The sequence below is a fragment of the Bufo gargarizans genome, chromosome 10 (genome assembly GCF_014858855.1).
Source record: "Bufo gargarizans isolate SCDJY-AF-19 chromosome 10, ASM1485885v1, whole genome shotgun sequence".
NCBI classification, from domain to species: Eukaryota; Metazoa; Chordata; class Amphibia; order Anura; family Bufonidae; genus Bufo; species Bufo gargarizans.
Genome location: NC_058089.1, coordinates 86,446,359 through 86,465,008, shown reverse-complemented (window position 1 = coordinate 86,465,008; position 18,650 = coordinate 86,446,359). Strand labels below are relative to the sequence as shown.

The window sequence follows — 18,650 nt, the reverse complement described above, 5'->3', positions numbered from 1 at the left end:
TGAATGTGGTGCTCTCGGCGCTCCAATCAGCCCCCTTCGAGCCTTTACGGGAGGTCTCCCTTCGCCTTCTGTCCTGCAAGGTCATCTTTCTTGTGGCCGTCACGTCTCTCCGACGGGTGTCGGAGTTAGCGGCTCTTTCTTGCTCCGAACCTTTCCTGATCTTCCACCAGGATAAGGTTGTGCTTCGGCCTGTCCCGACTTTCCTGCCAAAGGTGGTCTCCGCCTTTCACATCAATGAGGACATCGTCCTTCCGTCGCTCTGTCCCTCTCCTTCCCACCCCAGAGAACGGGAACTGCACCGTCTGGATGTGGTCAGGGCGTTGAGGATTTACTTGGAGGTCACCGGGTCCTTTCGGCGCACGGACTCCCTGTTTGTGGTTCCGGAGGGTTCGCGCAAAGGGTTGGCGGTCTCCAAGGTGGCTATTGCCCGTTTCATTAAACTGGCGGTGTCTGAGGCTTATCGAGCCAAGGGCAGACCTCCGCCTTTCGGCGTCACTGCTCATTCCACCAGAGCAGTCGGAGCTTCCTGGGCGCAGAGGCATCGGGCCTCGGCTGAACAGTTGTGCAAAGCAGCCACTTGGTCCTCTCTGCACACTTTCACAAAGTTCTATAGGGTGCATACGCATGCATCAGCGGATGCTGCTTTGGGCCGCCTGGTTTTGCAGGCAGCGGTTTCCTGATGCTCTGGTGGTGTTCCGCCTTGGGTTTGTGGTCCCTCCCTTCTTGGACTGCTCTTGAACGTCCCAAGGTCTGTGTCCCCCAAGGAAAATGGGCGAGAAAAGGAGATTTTTGTATAACTTACCAGTTAAATCTCTTTCTCGCTCTTCCTTGGGGGACACAGCACCCACCCTTCTGTGTTTGGTTACAGGGTTATGGTCTGGCGCCCCGTTGGGTTGCTGGCTGGTTGTTTCCGTTATTGGTTGTTATCCTTTCACTACTTGGACACGCAACTGGTAGCCTCTATCTCCAGGCTGAGGGTATAGCTGATGGAGGAGGGGCTTAACAGTTTTACTTAGTGTCACGCCTCCTAGGGAGCTGAGCTATACCCAAGGTCTGTGTCCCCCAAGGAAGAGCGAGAAAGAGATTTAACTGGTAAGTTATACAAAAATCTCCTTTTTTTTTTTAAAAGATTAAAACGTCAAATATACCCCAAAATGGTATTTGTCCACAAAAAAATGATAGACTCCCAGTTTTTTTTATTTTTATTAAGTGTTTATTGTGAAAAAGTTGTAGCACATAAACACCTATAAATATTTAGCATTACCATACTCATACTAACCAATAGAAAAGTAACTTGTTATTTATGGTGAACCAGTATAAAGTTGTGTTTTTCAGTTATTTGTTTCTAAAACTTGCATTCTATAGTCAGCTGCATCTTACAGTCCAATAACTATGGTAGTAGAATTAATATGGCCGGAGCTTTTTGGACTTTTTTAAGCCTGGCAACCCCAGCCTGCTGTTATACATTTCCTTACGTTGCATCACCTGGTTGTGTGTTTGCTACTAAAGAAATTTTAAATGTCTGCTTGTTCTTCTTGCTTAGTGAAGTATTTGAAATGACTTCGCTTTACGAGAGTTGTCAGTTGTCTCAAGAAGCCATGAAAGTATCCCTAAATATCAATGGTCAAGAGACTGTAGAGACGGATAATGAGGAAAATCACAACGTAATACAAATGGCTGTCAGGTTTGAAAGGTAAGAAACCCTTGAGGAGGTCTGGATAACATGGATTAGGTAATATAATACAAAAGCATTAAAAATGGCCTGTACTGAGGACATTACAAGTAGCTTTCCTAAAGGTGTCCTCCATAAATGCAGCAGTTTGTTCAACCAGATTTAGTAAGGTTTGAAGAATTGTAACGTTCACCCCATTCAGACGTATTGAGCAAATTTTCAGTCAAGTTTCTGCTAGTGTTTTAACCCCTTAAAGACCTGCGCCGGCGCATTAACCCTTACACTACCGCTGCCAGCGCTGACCGCAGCACGTGCGGAATCCTGCCGGGTCCACGGTGGCTGCTGTGACGGGGACCCGATGGCTGGGAAGGCAGCCCGATGCCTTCCTTAGGAATTGTGGCTGCCTTCCATGACAGCCTGTGAGATCCAGTCCCCTGCATCTCACAGGCAGGAAGCTGTAAGTGTATTACAGTGTGTAATACACTTACAGCCAATGCATTACAATACAGAAGTATTGTAAATGCATTGTAAAGGGGATCAGACCCTCAAAAGTTGAAGTCCCAGAATGGGACAAAAAATAAAGTGAAAAAAATAAAGTTTTACAAAAAACTTGTTTCAAGTAAAAAATAAAAAAAATCCCAAAATAAAGTTTAAAAGAAATTGTAAAAAATAGGGACAGATTAGGTTTTGCCACGTCCATATCGACCGGCTCTATAAAAATATCATATGACCTAACCCCTCAGGTGAAGACTGTAAAAGTTTTAATAAAAAACTGAGCTAAAAAACTTTTTGGGTCACCTTACATCACTAAAAGTGTAAAAGTGCAACACCAAGTGATCAAAAAGGCGTATGCCCCCAAAGTAGTACCAATCTAATCGTCGCCTCATCCCGCAAATAATGAGCCCCTACCTAAGACAATCACCCAAAAAAAAAAACTATGGCTCAGAATATGGAGACACTAAAACACGATCACATGATCTAACTTGTCAGATGAACCTTGTAAATAACAAACAATAAAAACGGTGCAAAAACAGCTATTTTTGTTACCTTGCCTCACAAAAAGTGTAATTTAGAGCAACCAAAAATCATATGTACCCTAAAATAGTACCAACAAAACTGCCACCTTAGGCTACTTTCACACTTTCGTTCGGAGCGGATCCATCTGGTGTCTGCACAGACGGATCCGCTCCTATAATGCAGACTATGGGATCTGTTCAGAACGGATCCGTCTGCATTATATTTCAGAAAAAATTCTAAGTGGGAAAGTTAATCAGACGGATCCGTCCAGACTTTACATTGAAAGTCAATGGGGGACGGATCCGTTTGAAATTGAGCCATATTGTGTCAACTTCAAACAGATCCGTCCCCATTGACTTGCATTGTAAGTCTGGACGGATCCGCTTGGCTCTGCACGGCCAGGCGGACACCCGAATGCTGCAAGCTGCGTTCTGCACGGCCAGGCGGACACCCGAATGCTGCAAGCTGCGTTTGGGTGTCCGCCTGCTGAGCGGAGCGGAGGACCAACGGTGCCAGACTGATGCATTCTGAGCGGATCCGCATCCACTCAGAATGCATTGGGGCAGTACGGATGCGTTCGGGGCCGCTTGTGAGAGCCTTAAAACGGAACTCGCAAGCGGAGCCCCGAACGCTAGTGTGAAAGTAGCCTTATCCCGTAATTTCCAAAATGGGGTAATTTTTTGGGAGTTTCTACTCTAGGGGTGCATCAGGGGGTCTTCAAATGTGACATGGCAACTTGAAGGGAATCTGTCACCTGGTTTGAGCATATTAAAGTGTTACTACTGCCATGTACAATAAAATACCTTATTTCTTGCTGTAGTCTTCATTTTTTGTTTCATGGTTTAATTAGCGATAAAATCCACTTTTTCTGTTATGCAAATGAGTGTCCAAGAGGGGCGTTATTACCCTTCTCTGGCACCCAGTAACTCCCCGTACAGTGCCCAGCCCGCCTTCCTTTAGAGCCCAAGCACGCCTCTTCCAGCATAAGTAACTGCCCGCACCCAAACTCTTTGGTATTTTTTATTTTATAAATAAAAATGACATATTTTGACTCAAATTTACCACTGTCATGAAGTACAATATGTGACCAGAAAACAATCTCAGAATGGGCTTTGATAAGTAAAAGCTTTTTAAAGTTATCATCACTTCCATAAAGTGACACATGTCAGATTTGCAAAAAATGGCCTGGTCCTTAACCCCTTAAGGACCTCCGCCGTATATGTACGGTGGAAGTTCGATCCCTAAACATGGCGCCCGTTCACACGTGCAGCGGGTGCCATAGCCCCCGAGTTTCTGCTATCTCAAATAGCAAAGACCCATAATTCTGATCGCATACATTTTACCCTTCAGATGCTATGTCCAAATGTGACCACGGTATCTGATCAGTCCAGAAGTGGAAGTCACGTGCTTCCGCTCCGGTAACTTCACTAAAATAGACTGAAGCCTCAGGCTTTCAGGAATATACCAATACAGGCCACTATGTGGCAGTATTGTATTGTTATATTCCAAATAAAGTGTTCAATGATGGCTATATATGATTGCCAGTTATTGTCACCCAATAAAAAAAGTGGAAAAAAAATGTCAAGTTCAAATCACCCCCCTTTCCTTAAAATTAAAAACAATAAACATCATGGGCATCGACGCATGCAAAAATGCCCATACAATTAAAATATAACAATATTAAGGGCAAACGGGAAATGGCGTTACTGGAAAAAAATAAAAACTGCTAATTTGCCTTTTTTTTTTGTCACTTCAACTTCCCAATATTTTTTTTTATAAAAGTGATCAAAAAGTCGCACACACTTCAAATTGGTATAACTGAAAAGAACAGATCGTCCCACAAAAAATGAGCCCTCACAGAGCCACGTACACATAACTACAAAAAAGTTATAGGGGTCAGAATATAGTTATACATTTATTTTTATTTTTTTCAGTATTAAAACGCAAGAAAAATTATACAAGTGTGGTATTGTAACCATACCGACCTGGAGAATGAAAATAACAGGTCAATTTTACTGCATAGTGTAGAGTGTAAAAAAATGTTTTTTTTCTTCCTAGTACATGCAACCATAAATATGGAAAGATTATAGATTTTGGATAACCCTAATAATGTAAGGCACTTAAAAATTGTGATTGTCCATATTGTCTCCTTTCCTGGCTGGATTCATTTTCCATTATACACTGCTCGTTTCCATGGTTACAGACTACCCTGCACTCCAGCAGCAGTGGTCGTGCTTGTACACTATAGGAAAAAGCACTGGCCAATTTGGTGGCCAGGACCATGGGAGCTCATATAGGCCACCATTTATTTATTTTTTATATGCTATAATGTGCAAGCACTACCTCCACTGATGGCTTGCAGGGTGATCGTAACCATGGAAACAAGCAGTGTATAATGTGATGGCAAAAATGAATCCAGCCAGAGAAAGAAGCAATATGGACAATCACAATACATTAGTAAGTGCCTTGTATTAACTTTCTCTGCATGATGAATGCCATTTGCTGCAGTGAGAGAAACCCTTTAAGGGTGTATTCATCTGTGTTTGCATGGTACATAAGGCACATCTGGCCTAGACACTGGGAACCGTGCCAGCACATATGCTGAATGTAGTTCTCAGATGTAGAACACAGCTTAGGCATTGTCTGTGTGTATTCACCATAACGTGTCTTAAAGATTTTCTATTGATGGCCTATCCCCAGGATCAGATCTGCAGGGGTCAGACATCCCGCACCCCCACCAATTAGCTGTACTCGCTGATCTCAGGACAGGCCATCAATATGAAAATCCTGAAAACCCCCTTTAAACTTCTTTGGTCACTTTCTGAGGAAATTTCTGAAGTGCCATATGCTGATGTGTAGTCGCACAGAAAACGCTAAAGCGCCTCAATCCTTACGGCAGCTCCCAAGATGAAGCCTCATTGGAAACACAGGACACGGAGGCCACGTAATTTACCCAATTGATCCCTTCCCCAGCCGTATCCTCTTCTGCCAAGCTGCTCCAAGCATTTAGCGCATGCACAGATACAGTAGATCCTGCCGGCTAAATCATGTGAACCCCACCACCTACACATGGGCAGCAGTGGGGCTTTACCTTGGGAGACACTGAGGAATGAGGTGTTATTAGCGTTTTCTTTGCTCGTTTAGAACGATCATCAGAAAGGGGCCAACCCCTGCAGTATCGATGCCTTCTGTGTCTGATGTTGGCTTCTTTTCTCCACCTTGTAGAAAAGACTACCTTCCTCAGGTTACGCCTAAGATGTTTCTCTTGGAGTGGTGCAGGAAAGAAAAGTTGCCTCAACCAGTTTACTGTACAGTAAGTTTATCAAACTTCTTATTGCAGAGAGAAAATAAAGGGGTTGTCTCACTTCAGTAAGTGGCATTCATCATGTAGATAAAGTTAATACAAGGCACTTCCTAATGTATTGTGATTGTCCATATTGTCTCCTTTGCTGGCTGGATTCATTTTTCCATTACATTATACACTGCTTGTTTTCAGGGGTTACGACCACCGCTGCAATCCATCGGTGGTGGTCGTGCTTGCACACTATAGGAAAAAGTGCCGGCCTCTCTGGTGGCCTGGACTGTGAGTGCACGTGGACACACAAACGCAGCAGCTCTTGTCCCGGCCACCTCGTATCTGCGATACAATGGTGGCAGTTACCCCTGGAAACCAGCAGTGTATAATGTGATGGAAAAATGAATGAAGCCAGCAAAGGCGGCAATATGGACAATCCCAGTACATTAGTAAGTGCCTTGTATTAACTTTCTCTACACGATAAATGCCACTTGCTGAAGTGAGACAACTCCTTTAATTCAACCAGCCATTTGTCTAAAGTCTTTTAACTCGTAAAGGACCCGCGCCGTAAGTGTACGGTGCACATGGACGTGACTTAAGGACCAGCGCCGTACATGTATGGCGCAAGGTCCGCCGTTTTCTGGGAGAGGATCGCAGGGGAACCGGGGCACTATGGCTGCTCTTACCGGCAGGCATCCATGCCGGCTAGGGGCAGCATGAGGTATTCCTGTCCCCCTGCAGTTGGCCGGTCAATGAAGACCGGCATATTGCAGCCCCAGAAGCAGTATGGAGCTGCAGGGGGGGAGGGGTCATGTGGAGGTGACCGGTGCTAAACGCTATTACTTTCCCTTATAACCATGTTATAAGGGAAAATAATAATGATCGGGTCTCCATCCCGATCGTCTCCTAGCAACTGTGCGTGAAAACCGCCACCGCATCCGCACTTGCTTGCGGATGCTGGCGATTTTCATGCAGCCCCATTCATTTCTATGGGGCCTGCGTTGTGTGAAAAACGCACAAAATAGAGCTTGCTGCAATTTTTACGCAACGCACAAGTGATGCGTGAAAATCACCGCTCATGTGAACATAGAAATGAATGGGGTCCTGATTCAGTGCGGGTGCAATGCGTTCAACTCACCCGTGTGAAAGGGGCCTAATAAATAAGAAGGATTAAACATGCATATATCAAGGGGAGAAAAACAGAACTAGATCGCACATCCACAATGCTATGCTTAGATCGAATTGAACTCGCTTCAGTGCGATATTGAAGTGATATATAAGCATGTTTTATCTTTCTTCTTTATTACTGGTATCAGCACTCCTCCCATTTGGTACAGGTGGTTTTAATCACAGAAGTCTGCATATAAGTGGTCACTGACCTGTAGCTCCTGATAGCAATGGACATGTTGTGTTAGACACCTGTTCACATAGTGCAGTACTGCGTGTGGCTTTTGTTTTTGTGGCGCTGTGCTGGTGGGTTGGTAGGACCTAGGGCCATGGGTATGGATCCACAGGAATTACTTTATGCTGTTAAAAACAAAGCAGGGCGCACCATAGGGTAATACCGTTGGTAGACAGATAAAATAAATGGCTCCAGTACAGGGCTCACCTTTTGTGGTTGTGCTATCTGTAGGCACAACTCTAGTAAAAGCTTGTCAATACATGTGATGGAGTCACGATTCGCTGGTGGATCTGCAGCCGCGGAGGGATGACTTCTTGTCGGAGATCCCTGAAGTCTCCAAGAAGTGGTAGGATACAGAGGTAAATAGATAAAATATCCCAGGGCGCAAGAATCCAGTCCAGATAGTGATAGTAAATAGAAACGTATTTATTACAGAAGTACAACGCGTTTCGGGGAGTAGTTCCCCTTCATCAGGTACATAACACTGCATATGAAATTACACAAACACACAGCATTTAAATACTTCGGTATTTTTTCTTTTGGCTGTTCTTTTTCCCAGCGGATGAAAATAATTTGTGATTGCGACTGTGCTAGGACTCTTTAGTATGGGGTATAAGTTGGTGGGGGGAAGGGATAAAAAAAGAGACCGGGCCTGGATTGGAAAGGCAAGTGGTATTGGGTGTGGGGGGTGAGTCTGAACTGATGTGTTGATGGTGTTTGGGGGGGGGGGGGGGGGGATGTGGTATGTAAAGTGATCAATGAATCAAGTTCAAAATCAACAGGGGTAGGCGGGGAGGAAGGAGTGGACTGTAGCGAAGGTGGGGGGAGAGAGAGAAGGGTTGGGGAGGGAGGGAAAGGAGGTGGGTGGAAAATTGAGAGGGGCACAGTTGGACAAGACATCTGGATCGAAGATCTCTGAGGTGGAGCTGGGAGGTGTGGCCCAGGGGAGAGCATGGTGGGGGGGAGTAAGGGCCGGGCTTAGGATCTGGGATGATGGATGGGGTGGGTCTGGAGTTGGAGGTATTGGCCAACGGTGTGTAGAAGGCTATGTCAGGTGACAAGGAGGGGTTGGGGGTGGTGGCCCCAATGGCAGATCGGTGGTGGGTTGGGTTGGACTGTAATCTTTTGGGAAATGCCATCTCAGGGGCTGACGGTAGGGGAAGTGTATCGTGGGTATGGGGTGTTGCGTGGTGTCTGGTGGTATTGCGTCTATGAAATTTGGATTGGGAGGGGCGTGGTATAATGGTACCGGATCTGCGGGTGAAGGATTTAGTTGTATGCCGGGTGGGTACATGTGGCTCCACTGGGGTTGTGTTGGTGGGCGGAACGGATGAGGAGTGCGGTTTGGTGGAGGTGGGGTCATTGAGCCAGAATTTGACATTGTTTGTGGTGAAGTAGCGCCTATCCCTATTTAATTTGCCTGCTTTTTTGTTAAGGATTTCCTTCTCATGTGTGATCACTCGTGTAGTGACCATCCGATCAAATTTATAGTAGGATTTGTGTTCTTTATGACACAGGAGATTTTTTTTTATTTTTTTACCCAGCAACCAGGTTACTATCTACTGCCGGCAAGCCGCGATCACATCACCGGGTTCCGATCACATGAACTCCCCCTTCAGTGCAAGCGCTCCTTGATCAGAGGCATATAAACTGATTGGAGCACAAACATTCCTACGTCTCTAGCTTCACCACATCACCAATAATGGTACCTCTGCATTGTTACTTTATCATTATATATTGAACACCAAACCTATGCACATCTGCTGGGGACTCATCCCCACCAACCACTCCCCCTTTTCTTAGCCCCGCCTACTTTTCATTTTGGCGGTTATTTTGTGTGTATTTAAATGCTGTAGGTTTGTGTAATTTCATATGCAGTATTATGTACCTGATGAAGGGGAACTACTCCCCGAAATGCGTTGTACTTCTGCAATAAATAAGTTTCTATTTACTATCACTATCTGGACTGGATTATTGCGCCCTGGGATATTTTATCTATTTACCTCTGTATCCAGGGCCATGGGTGGCAGTGTCAGACAGCAGGGTTGCTGTTTGACTCCTGGGTCCTGCTGCCTACCAGGGCAGTGCTGCTTTGTCACCGCATTGTGCTGCGCCTTTTTGTCAGAGTAGTTCCCACTCAAAGAGGTGACCTTGGCGCGGTGAGTGGGCTTATGCCTTTTGATCAAAATGTACACTAATGCCTCTTGTACAGCATGTAGTATGGGGGGCTGTACACTTTAATATCGCGCTAAGAAGCGAGTTCAATTAGATCTAAGCATAGCATTGTGGATGTGCGATCCAGTTCTGTTTTTCTCCCCTTGATATTAGATTCCTCCAGTACCTGTCTAGCAGACGGGCAAGGTATGGCATTAAGATTTACAAACTCTGTGATAGTAGCTCCGGGTACACCCACATGTTCTACATTTACGATGAGAACATGCTGGTGGTTAAGTACAAGGACAAGAGGGACGTCCTTTTACTGACCACCATTCACACTAACACCAGCTCCCCTGCCCCTGTATGAGACCACAAACACTACCCCCAAACCAGTTTGCATCCTTGATTACAACAGGCACATGGGACGGGTGGATCTTTCAGATCAAGTTCTGAAGCCCTACAGTGCCACACGGAAAATGAAAGTGTGTTCCAAAAACCTGGCCGTGCACCTTGTACAGATGGCAGTGTACAATGTGTACGTGCTATTTTAATCTGCAGGCCACACAAACTTTCCTTCAGTTCCAAGAGGTGGTTATCAAGGCCCTAATTTTTCAAAGCCAGGCCGAGGAGGGTCCTAGTACTTCAGTAAGTCATGGTGCCCGTGTTGTACCAGGACAACATTTTCCAGGTCAAGTCCCCCAGACAGCAAGGAAGGGAAGGACCCAAAAAAGATGCAGGGTATGTTCCAAAAGGAGGATAAGGAAAGACACCATTTACCACTGCGAAACCTGACCTGTGCATGCAGGACTGCTTCAGAATCTACCACTCATCCATGGAGTATTAATTTAATTCCGTGATGTACCTTGTAGTTTTGCCACCTTATATCTCTGTTTTAGTCCGAATAGCTTACAGATCCACTGTTCGTACGGGGGTGCACTTTCCAAAATGGGGTCACTTCTTCGTGTTTTTAATTTCTGGGGATCTCGGTTCTCAATTTTTTAAATACATGACACTTAAAATTCATGTCTACCAATTCAGGCCAGCAAAATCCATATTCTGCAGTTTGCCTGCTGTGCGCCCATACATCATTTTTTGAGCACATATTGGGTGTTGCCGTATTTGGGGGGGAAATGGGGAACAAAATGTGGGGTGCATTTTGTCCTGTTACCCTTTGGAAAAGCGAAAAATGTGGGTGTAAAGCAACTTTTTCTTAAAAAAATTGCAATTTTTCATTTTCACTGCCAAGTGTTTCCTAATTCTAGGAAACACCTTTCAGGTCAAAGTGCTCACCACACACCTTGAAAGATTCCTTGAGGGGTGTAGTTTCCAAAATTAGGTCACTTTTTGGGGGTTTCCACTGTATCTCCCAAGTACCATTGCAGCTAAATCCGCTCTCCAAAAGCCATATGGTGCTCCTTCCATTCTGAACCCTGCTGTGCGCCCATACATCCGTTTTTGAGCACAAATGGAGTGTTTATGTAAACTACAGAATCTGGGTAATAAACATTACGTTTTGTTTGGCTGTTAACCCTTGATGTATTGCAGGAAAAATGGATTAAAGTGGAAAATCTGCTAAAACAAAGTGAAATATCATCCCCATTTTCCTTATAATTCTTGTGGGACACCTAAAGGGTCCACTAATTTTGTAAAATCACTATTGAATAGCTTGAGGGGTGTAGTTTCTAAAATATATTATGATTTATGGGTGGTTTCTAATATGTAAACCCCACAAAGTGACTTCATAACTGAACTGGTCTTTAAAAAATTGGGTTTTGTAAATTATTTAAAAACAATTTAAGATTTGCTTTTAAACTTCTAAGCCTTCTAACATCCCAAAAAAAAGAAAATTTAATTTACAAAATGATCCAAACATGAAGTAGACATATGGGAAATGTAAAGTAATAACTATTTTAGGAGGTATTACTATCTATTTTAAAAGTAGAGAAATAGTAATTTGGAAAGTTGCAAATTTTGGGTAAATTTAGTATCTTTTTATAAATAAAAAAACAAGATATTTTTATTCAAATTTACAACTGTCATGAAGTACAATATGTGACGAGAAAACTATCTCAGAATGGCCTGGATAAGTAAAAGCATTTTAAAGTTATCACCACATAAAGTGACAAATGTCAGATTTGCAAAAAATGTCCTGGTCCTTAAAGGGGTTTTGCCATCTCAGACAATGGGGGCATATCGCTAGGATATGCCCCCATTGTCTGATAGGTGTGGGTCCCACCTCTGGGACCCGCACCTACAATGAGAACAGAGCGGGGAAATGAATGGAGGACATGCGCAGCCGCTCTCCTTTCATTTCTATGGGGCCGCTGAAAATAGCCGAGCGCTGGCTCTGCTATTTCCGTCTGCCCCATAGAAATGAATTGGAGCAGGGGAAATCAGGGGTCCTCCAGCAACAGCTCTCCACGCTCTGTTCTCATTGTAGATGCGGATCCCAGAGGTGGGACCCACACCTATCAGACAATGGGGGCATATCCTAGCTTCTAACAGAAGATACAGCTGGTGACAGCTAAACATTTAAACTGAGCATGTGGGCAAGAAATAAGGACAAGAACAGACAGCAGGTGGCGCTATACAGATACATTTTATTGAATATCTCGAGGGCTATACAAAATTTTTGCTTACATACAGTTACAAAAGTATTCAGATTCAAGTGCTGGTTTGAATAAGGTAGAAATGTTTTGTGGCACAACCACTTTAATTTGCTTTATTTTCTATGGAAAATAACCCCTCTTTCCTTGCAGGTCTTTGACGCTTTTTTACGTTTATTCCTGTATTATTTATGTAAAATATTTAGTAAATGATATATTCTCTCTCTAGGTTCAGCGATCACTTGATAAATTTTTCCGCTCTGTGGTCAGTGTGAATGAAAAGAAATATTGTTCCACACTCTGGTGAGTTTGGATTAGGTGTTTCATTATTAAAGAGGACTTTGCACCAGTTTTTTCTTTATAAAAGCAATACCTCATACTGTGGTTCAGGAGAAGCCATCTCGTTATTTTATTTCATGATCCAATTCTCAGATGCGCTGCTATGCCCCCCGATATGCTAATTAATAGCATTGGTACAGGGAGGAGGAGACATCAGCTTTTCTACGATCTGATATTGATGACCTATCCTGAGGCTGGGTCATCAATAAATATAACTTGGACAACCCCTTTAAGTAACCAGTGATCATCTAAACATTTCCTTTTTCTTCCTTCTCTCAGGGACAAGTCAAAGAAGTTAGCAGAACAATCTGCAGCCATTGTGTGTCTCCGAACATTAGGGCTTCCAGAAGGAAAGCTTGGGGAGGAAGAAAGTAACCTTGTTCGGAAGAGAAAAAGAGCAGTCCAGGATGAAAGCGTAGACGTGACGAACTCACAAGGTGAAGAACAGATTAAGAAAAGACTCCAAAGCAATGAGAACTTTGATGACTCAAAAGATTAGCCTTACCTCAGTTGTGATCGCAGTATCGCACATTTTATTTTTACTGGTTTTGCAAATATTTTATCAAATAAATTATCTAAACCACTCAAACCTGTACAGTGAGTGGGACATGGTTAACTTGCATGTTATGTAGAATATATGGTGCCCTCGCCTTTCCCTTATCTCAGTGCAGTAATATAATTCCGTGAACATTAAAGGGGTATTATTCACACGGGGGACAACCGCTAGATTGGTGGCGGTATGGTCACTGGAACTCTCACAGTTTACAAGAACAGGGACATCTGGTCACCAGTTTGAATGGAGTGGTTGTTGAGCATGCATATTACCACTCCATTTACTGGCTACTGGACCAATGGAGATAGAAGAGTACATCGCTTGGCTCTGTCCGTCAGTCCCATAGACAGTGACTGGAACAGTGGTACACATACTCGACCTATGCTATATTAAAATGGGGGACTTGGCACCCACCGTGGTCTCAGCAGTTATTCTCTATACAGTACTGGAATACCCCTTTAATGTATAATTGTCCATAGCAGCACTGATACGTGACACTGTATTATAACAATACTACATATAGTTTTATTCCGGCCGCCTCTCTGCATGTTTGCCGTGCTTCCGCCAGAACTCCGGCCTGCCCCCATTATACTCGGTGGGGCCGGACCGGTAGTCCGGGGGCACGTGTGCACTAGCGGCAGCACGGATCTGACAGGCTGTTCATCCGCCGGAACAGCCTGCCAGAGTTCCTTGCCGCTAGTGTGAAACTAGCCTAACAGCACTGTTTTTCGTCTTCTCTCTTCTAGCACTGTTGAATGGGTGTTAGTGTTCACTTTGCCTGCTAGATGAAGGCGACCACCATTTGGGCAATTAGCAGACTTTGAAAATGACTGAATGGTGGGACTTTGAGATGCTAGATGGTCCTTCCGTCAAATCTCAGAAAAAATTGGACGAGAAGTTTCTGTAGCGAATTGGTGGTGTCGACAGTGGTCAGAGGAGGGCAGTCACACGTAGAGAGGGCTTCGGAAGGTCAAGACAGACAAAGGCATGCCAACATCGCTGTATAAGAAGAGCTGCTGTATCTCAAAGGACAGCCATGCAATCACAAATTGGTTCTGCAGGAGGCCTTGCAGAACATAAGAAACAGGACTGCATTCACACACGCCAGTAACTTGTTTGCTATTGACCTCTTATGAACACCAAGAACACCTGCACTGGAGGCATGAATGGCAAACAGTAGTGTTCTGCGATGAAAGTAGGTTCTGCCTTGGTACTAATGATGGCTGCATGCATAGTGCAAAGACGCACAAAACCAACACTAGGATGAAACTTTCCCACCCACTAAACAAAATCTTCTCCATGCTTTTGGATACTTTTCCAGTAGCATCCCTGGCCAGCTTGATCACAAGATCTCTACCTGATGAAGAATGTCTGGGACTGGATGGGGCAACGGATGTCCTATGGTCAGCAGCCAACAACCACCTTATGGCTGACTTACGGCTCCAAGTTGAAAGAGCTTGGAATGACATACCACAGTGGGATATCAGCATCTGTATGACCAATACCATGCCAGAGGGGCAGTGTGTTTCGCAACAAATGCTACCTAGTATTAATCTGACCCTGCCTCAACATAACCTTCTGCAGAACCCAAAAAAAAAGGGGGCACCAACTTGGTTGTATGATCACTGACCAGGTACCACTAGCAGTTTGTATTTTGTCAACCTTAGCTCAATCATATTAAGTTTTCCAGGTGTTCTTTTTTTTCCCTTTTCTGTTAGTGCATTTCTTTTACCATTATGACATCTAGTGGCTGTCCTGGGACACTACCAACCTTTTTGACAATTCAAATAATTGAATTTTACTAGTCTTCCAGACAGAGTTCAATGGACTTCTATCTATTTTAACTTTTTCATATCTCTTTTATTCCTCTGTTAGACGTGTGTGTGTGTGTGTGTGTGTATATATATATATTTATTAATTAGTACAATATGTGTGTGTGTGTGTGTGTTTGTGTGTGTTTTTAATTGTGTGCTTTGTGTTGGGAGATCTCCAAATAAGATCCCCATGCCTGCAGGGATTAACCAGATAATTGCCAGCATTTACCTACACAATCGTTATTTTTGCTTCTTGGTTAATTAATATACTGATATTCTTTGATTGGGAATCTGAGTATTGACTATCTTCAACTTATCTCCCTCTGCTGTCAATCCTTATCTCCCACCAAGCCGATTAATTTTAGCATTTAAACACGGCACCTCCCCTAGTAACAAAGGTAATGTACCAATTACGGTAACTATTTTTAATTCTATATTTTTTGTATAACTTATTTAACAAAACACGTGAGTGTATTATTATTATTTTTTTCATGAAACTTGTATGTATTAAATTAAATAAGTTTATATACATTGAGTCACAATACAATACATACATACATGAGTCAACTACTTGTGTGACTTTGGCTGATAAGGATCATACTGCCAATGTTTCTTCAAATTGCAAAAGAACCCTAGGAAGAAACCAGTACTGCTTTAAAATAAGTTGTTCTGCTTTTAAACATCAAGTAAATAAAATCCTTAATCAAGAACCACTACGTCCCAGTCCTAGCTGACGGTGTCTACAACAGATTGACTGTTATTCCCCCAGCCGTTCTACTGATTACTGGAGTCCACTATAAGGACCAGGAAAGACCTTTGGCTGCAGACCCAAGGATATAATATATATGCCCAAATAGATATGTCTCCTGCACAATGCCTATAGGAGAGTGCATTGCCATTTGCAAAGTGTGTGTACACTGTGATACTCTGTCTAGAAGTTGCGTTTCTCACTAGTATTCTCCTTTCTATACGGCATTTTATCATCAAAATTGGCACTTTTGAAGCTGTCTCATCTGCAGGTCATCTCCTCCTACATATACCGTGCTCATCTTATATGATGGGAGAGACTCCCTCTCGTCACATTCTCTGTGTGACTGGGGCTGTCCGCTATAATTGGGGCCACTGGTACAGGCAATTGCTTCTCTTAGGCCTGGCAGCACTAACCCTGCTCTTACTAGCCACTTTCTTCCACACCTGGAACTCTAACTAGGATGAAGACTACCTCTCCTTCTATATTCCAAATAAGCTGGTTCGTCACTGGTCGTCACATCCCAATGGTGCTTCCAGGGTTATAACTATCATTGTAACAGTCATAGCAGCTGCTGAGGGTCCCTCAATATCAATGGGACAGTAATGATTTCCCTTCAGAAGCTTCACTAAGCCAGCTGAAGGGAGTCTGCTTTAATGTGCTCTATCTCCGGTTGTATAGTAGCTAGAGATGGGGTTGGTTAAAGCTGATGTATATTATATATAACAATATTGTGGTGCAAGCCACCGTACAACAAGAGAGAGAGCATTCAGAAACTGGGTCAAGTGTGAGATCTCCTAGCACCATCTAGTCTTGTTTTAAGGCTTAGATTGTCATATCTTTAGCTACTATACAACCTGACTTATAGCAGGTTAAAGCTGCCCTACCACATCAGCCACCTCTGGTCTCAGCCAGCGTGGTAGAGGAAAGGGGAGGGCCAAAGCAGAACCTGCTAACAGCCGCAGGAAGAGAAGAGAGATCTAGATCCTCCTTTCCCTGTGTAACTACTGAACATGGCCCTAGGGGGAGTGGTAACGTGACTTCTGTGCATGTTATCCCCCCTCCTCTCGTCAATCTCAGAGCATATTTGCTCACAAAATGAGTGAAAAAATTAGCGCTTAGTCACCTTATCACCACTTCTATGCCTCATTAGGCCGCTTATGGACACAATGACCCAGACGATTACCAGCGGCCAGATTATAGCCTATAGGTCACATCAAATGCCTGCATTACACTCACACATACAGTGTATCAGTAAAGCTTACATTTTGCTGTCCCTCCAGTTCTTTTAAAATGTGCTATTATTGTACAAAAGTAGTAAAATAAGGCACCTATTAGTTATAGCTGTAATTGTACCGATCAAGAGAATAACACATTATTATTATTATTTCATTTTCAGGAGAACCCTTTCAGGACCCTGCCATATCTCACCTTAAGGACCAGGCTGTTTTTTGGAAATTTGAAATGTCACTTTAGGTGGTAATAACTTTGGACCACTTTTTCTTATCAAAGCCATTCTGAGATTGTTTTCTGGTGACACATTGTACTTCATGATAGTAGTAAATTCTTTAAAAAATATATATTTTTAAATCCCAAAATTTCTGAATTTCACTTTTTGGCAGATTTTCCATTGTAATGCAATTTTTTTTTTTCCCCCCTGTAACAAAGCAAGGGTTAACAGCAAAACAAAACTCATTATTTATTACCTTGATTCTGTAGTTTACAGAAACACCCCATTTGTGATTGTTTACTGCTGTACGGGTACACGGCAGGGCACAAAAGGAAAGGAGCGCCATATGGTTTTTGAAAGGCAGATTTCACTGGGATAATTTTAAGTTGCCATGTCGCAATTGAAGACCCCCTGATGCACCCATAGAGTAGAAACTCCCAAAAATTTACCCTATTTTGGAAACTACAGGATAAGGTGGCAGTTTTGTTGGTACTAGTTTAGGATACATATGATTTTTGGTTGCTCTATATTTCACTTTTTGTGAGGCAAGGTAACAAAAAATAGCTGTTTTGGCACCGTTTTTATTTTTTGTTATCTACAATGTTCATCTGGTTAGATTATGTGCTACTTTTATAGAGCAGGTAGTTATGGATGCGACAATACCAAATATAACTAGTTTGTTTCAGTTTCACATAATAAAGCATTTTTGAAAAAAATGATTTATTTTTTTGTGTCTTCTGAGAGCCATAGTTTTTTTATTTTTTGGGCAAGGGTCTTAGATGACGGTTTGATTGTTACTATTTTGGGGTGCGTATGGCTTTTTGATCACTTGGTATTACACTTTTTGTGATGTGAGGTGACAAAGGCTTTTTTTTTCATCGTTTTTATTTTGTTTACGGTTTTCACCTGAGGGGTTAGGTCATGTGATATTTTTATACAGCAGGTTGTTACGGACGTGGCAATATCTAATATGTATTTTTAAAAAATTATTTAAGTTTTACACAATAAAAGCATTTTTGAAAAAAAAAATCATGTTTTAGTGCCTTCATATTCTGAAACCCTACGTTTTTTATAAAAAAATTTGGGTGATTGTCTTACGTAGGGGTTCATTTTTTGCAGGCTGAGGTGACTGGTACTATTTTAGCGGCCATACGCCTTTTTGATCATTTGGTGTTGCGCTTTTTGTGATGTAAAGTGACAAAAAAAATTGTTGTTTTTTTTTATTTTTTCTACTGCATTTAGGTGAGGGGTGGATCATGTGATATTTTTATATTGTTGGTCATTATGGATGTCGCAATACCCAATATGTCTGTTTTTCTTTTTTTTACAATTTTATGTGTTTTACTTTGGGAAAGTGTTTTTTTTTTTTATTTTTTTTTTACTTTATTTTTTTTTTGGCCCACTATGGGACTTTAACCACTTCAGACCCCCTAGCTTAAACCCCCTTAATGACCAGGCCACTTTTTACATTTCTGCACTACACTACTTTCGCGGTTTATTGCTCGGTCATACAACTTTCCACCCAAAGGAATTTTACCTCCTTTTCTTCTCACTAATAGAGCTTTCATTTGGTGGTATTTCATTGCTGCTGACATTT

General features: G+C 42.8%; 1 protein-coding gene across 2 annotated transcripts in view; it reads left to right on the top strand.

Moving 5' to 3' along the window:
• DUS2 (dihydrouridine synthase 2) overlaps nt 1-17,064 on the top strand; it is a 60,566-nt gene extending 43,502 nt beyond the window's left edge. The window contains exons 13-17 of one of the 2 annotated variants that reach the window (XM_044270236.1): nt 1,544-1,693; nt 5,915-6,002; nt 12,379-12,452; nt 12,768-12,925; nt 13,788-17,064. In XM_044270236.1, the coding sequence (XP_044126171.1) occupies nt 1,544-1,693; nt 5,915-6,002; nt 12,379-12,452; nt 12,768-12,925; nt 13,788-13,807 (490 nt within the window). In that variant the 3' untranslated portion in view covers nt 13,808-17,064. Of the gene's footprint in view, nt 1-1,543; nt 1,694-5,914; nt 6,003-12,378; nt 12,453-12,767; nt 13,082-13,787 lie in introns of those variants that run through there. The other variant, XM_044270235.1, reaches the window with a different exon arrangement.
• The last annotated feature ends 1,586 nt before the right edge of the window (nt 17,065-18,650 follow it).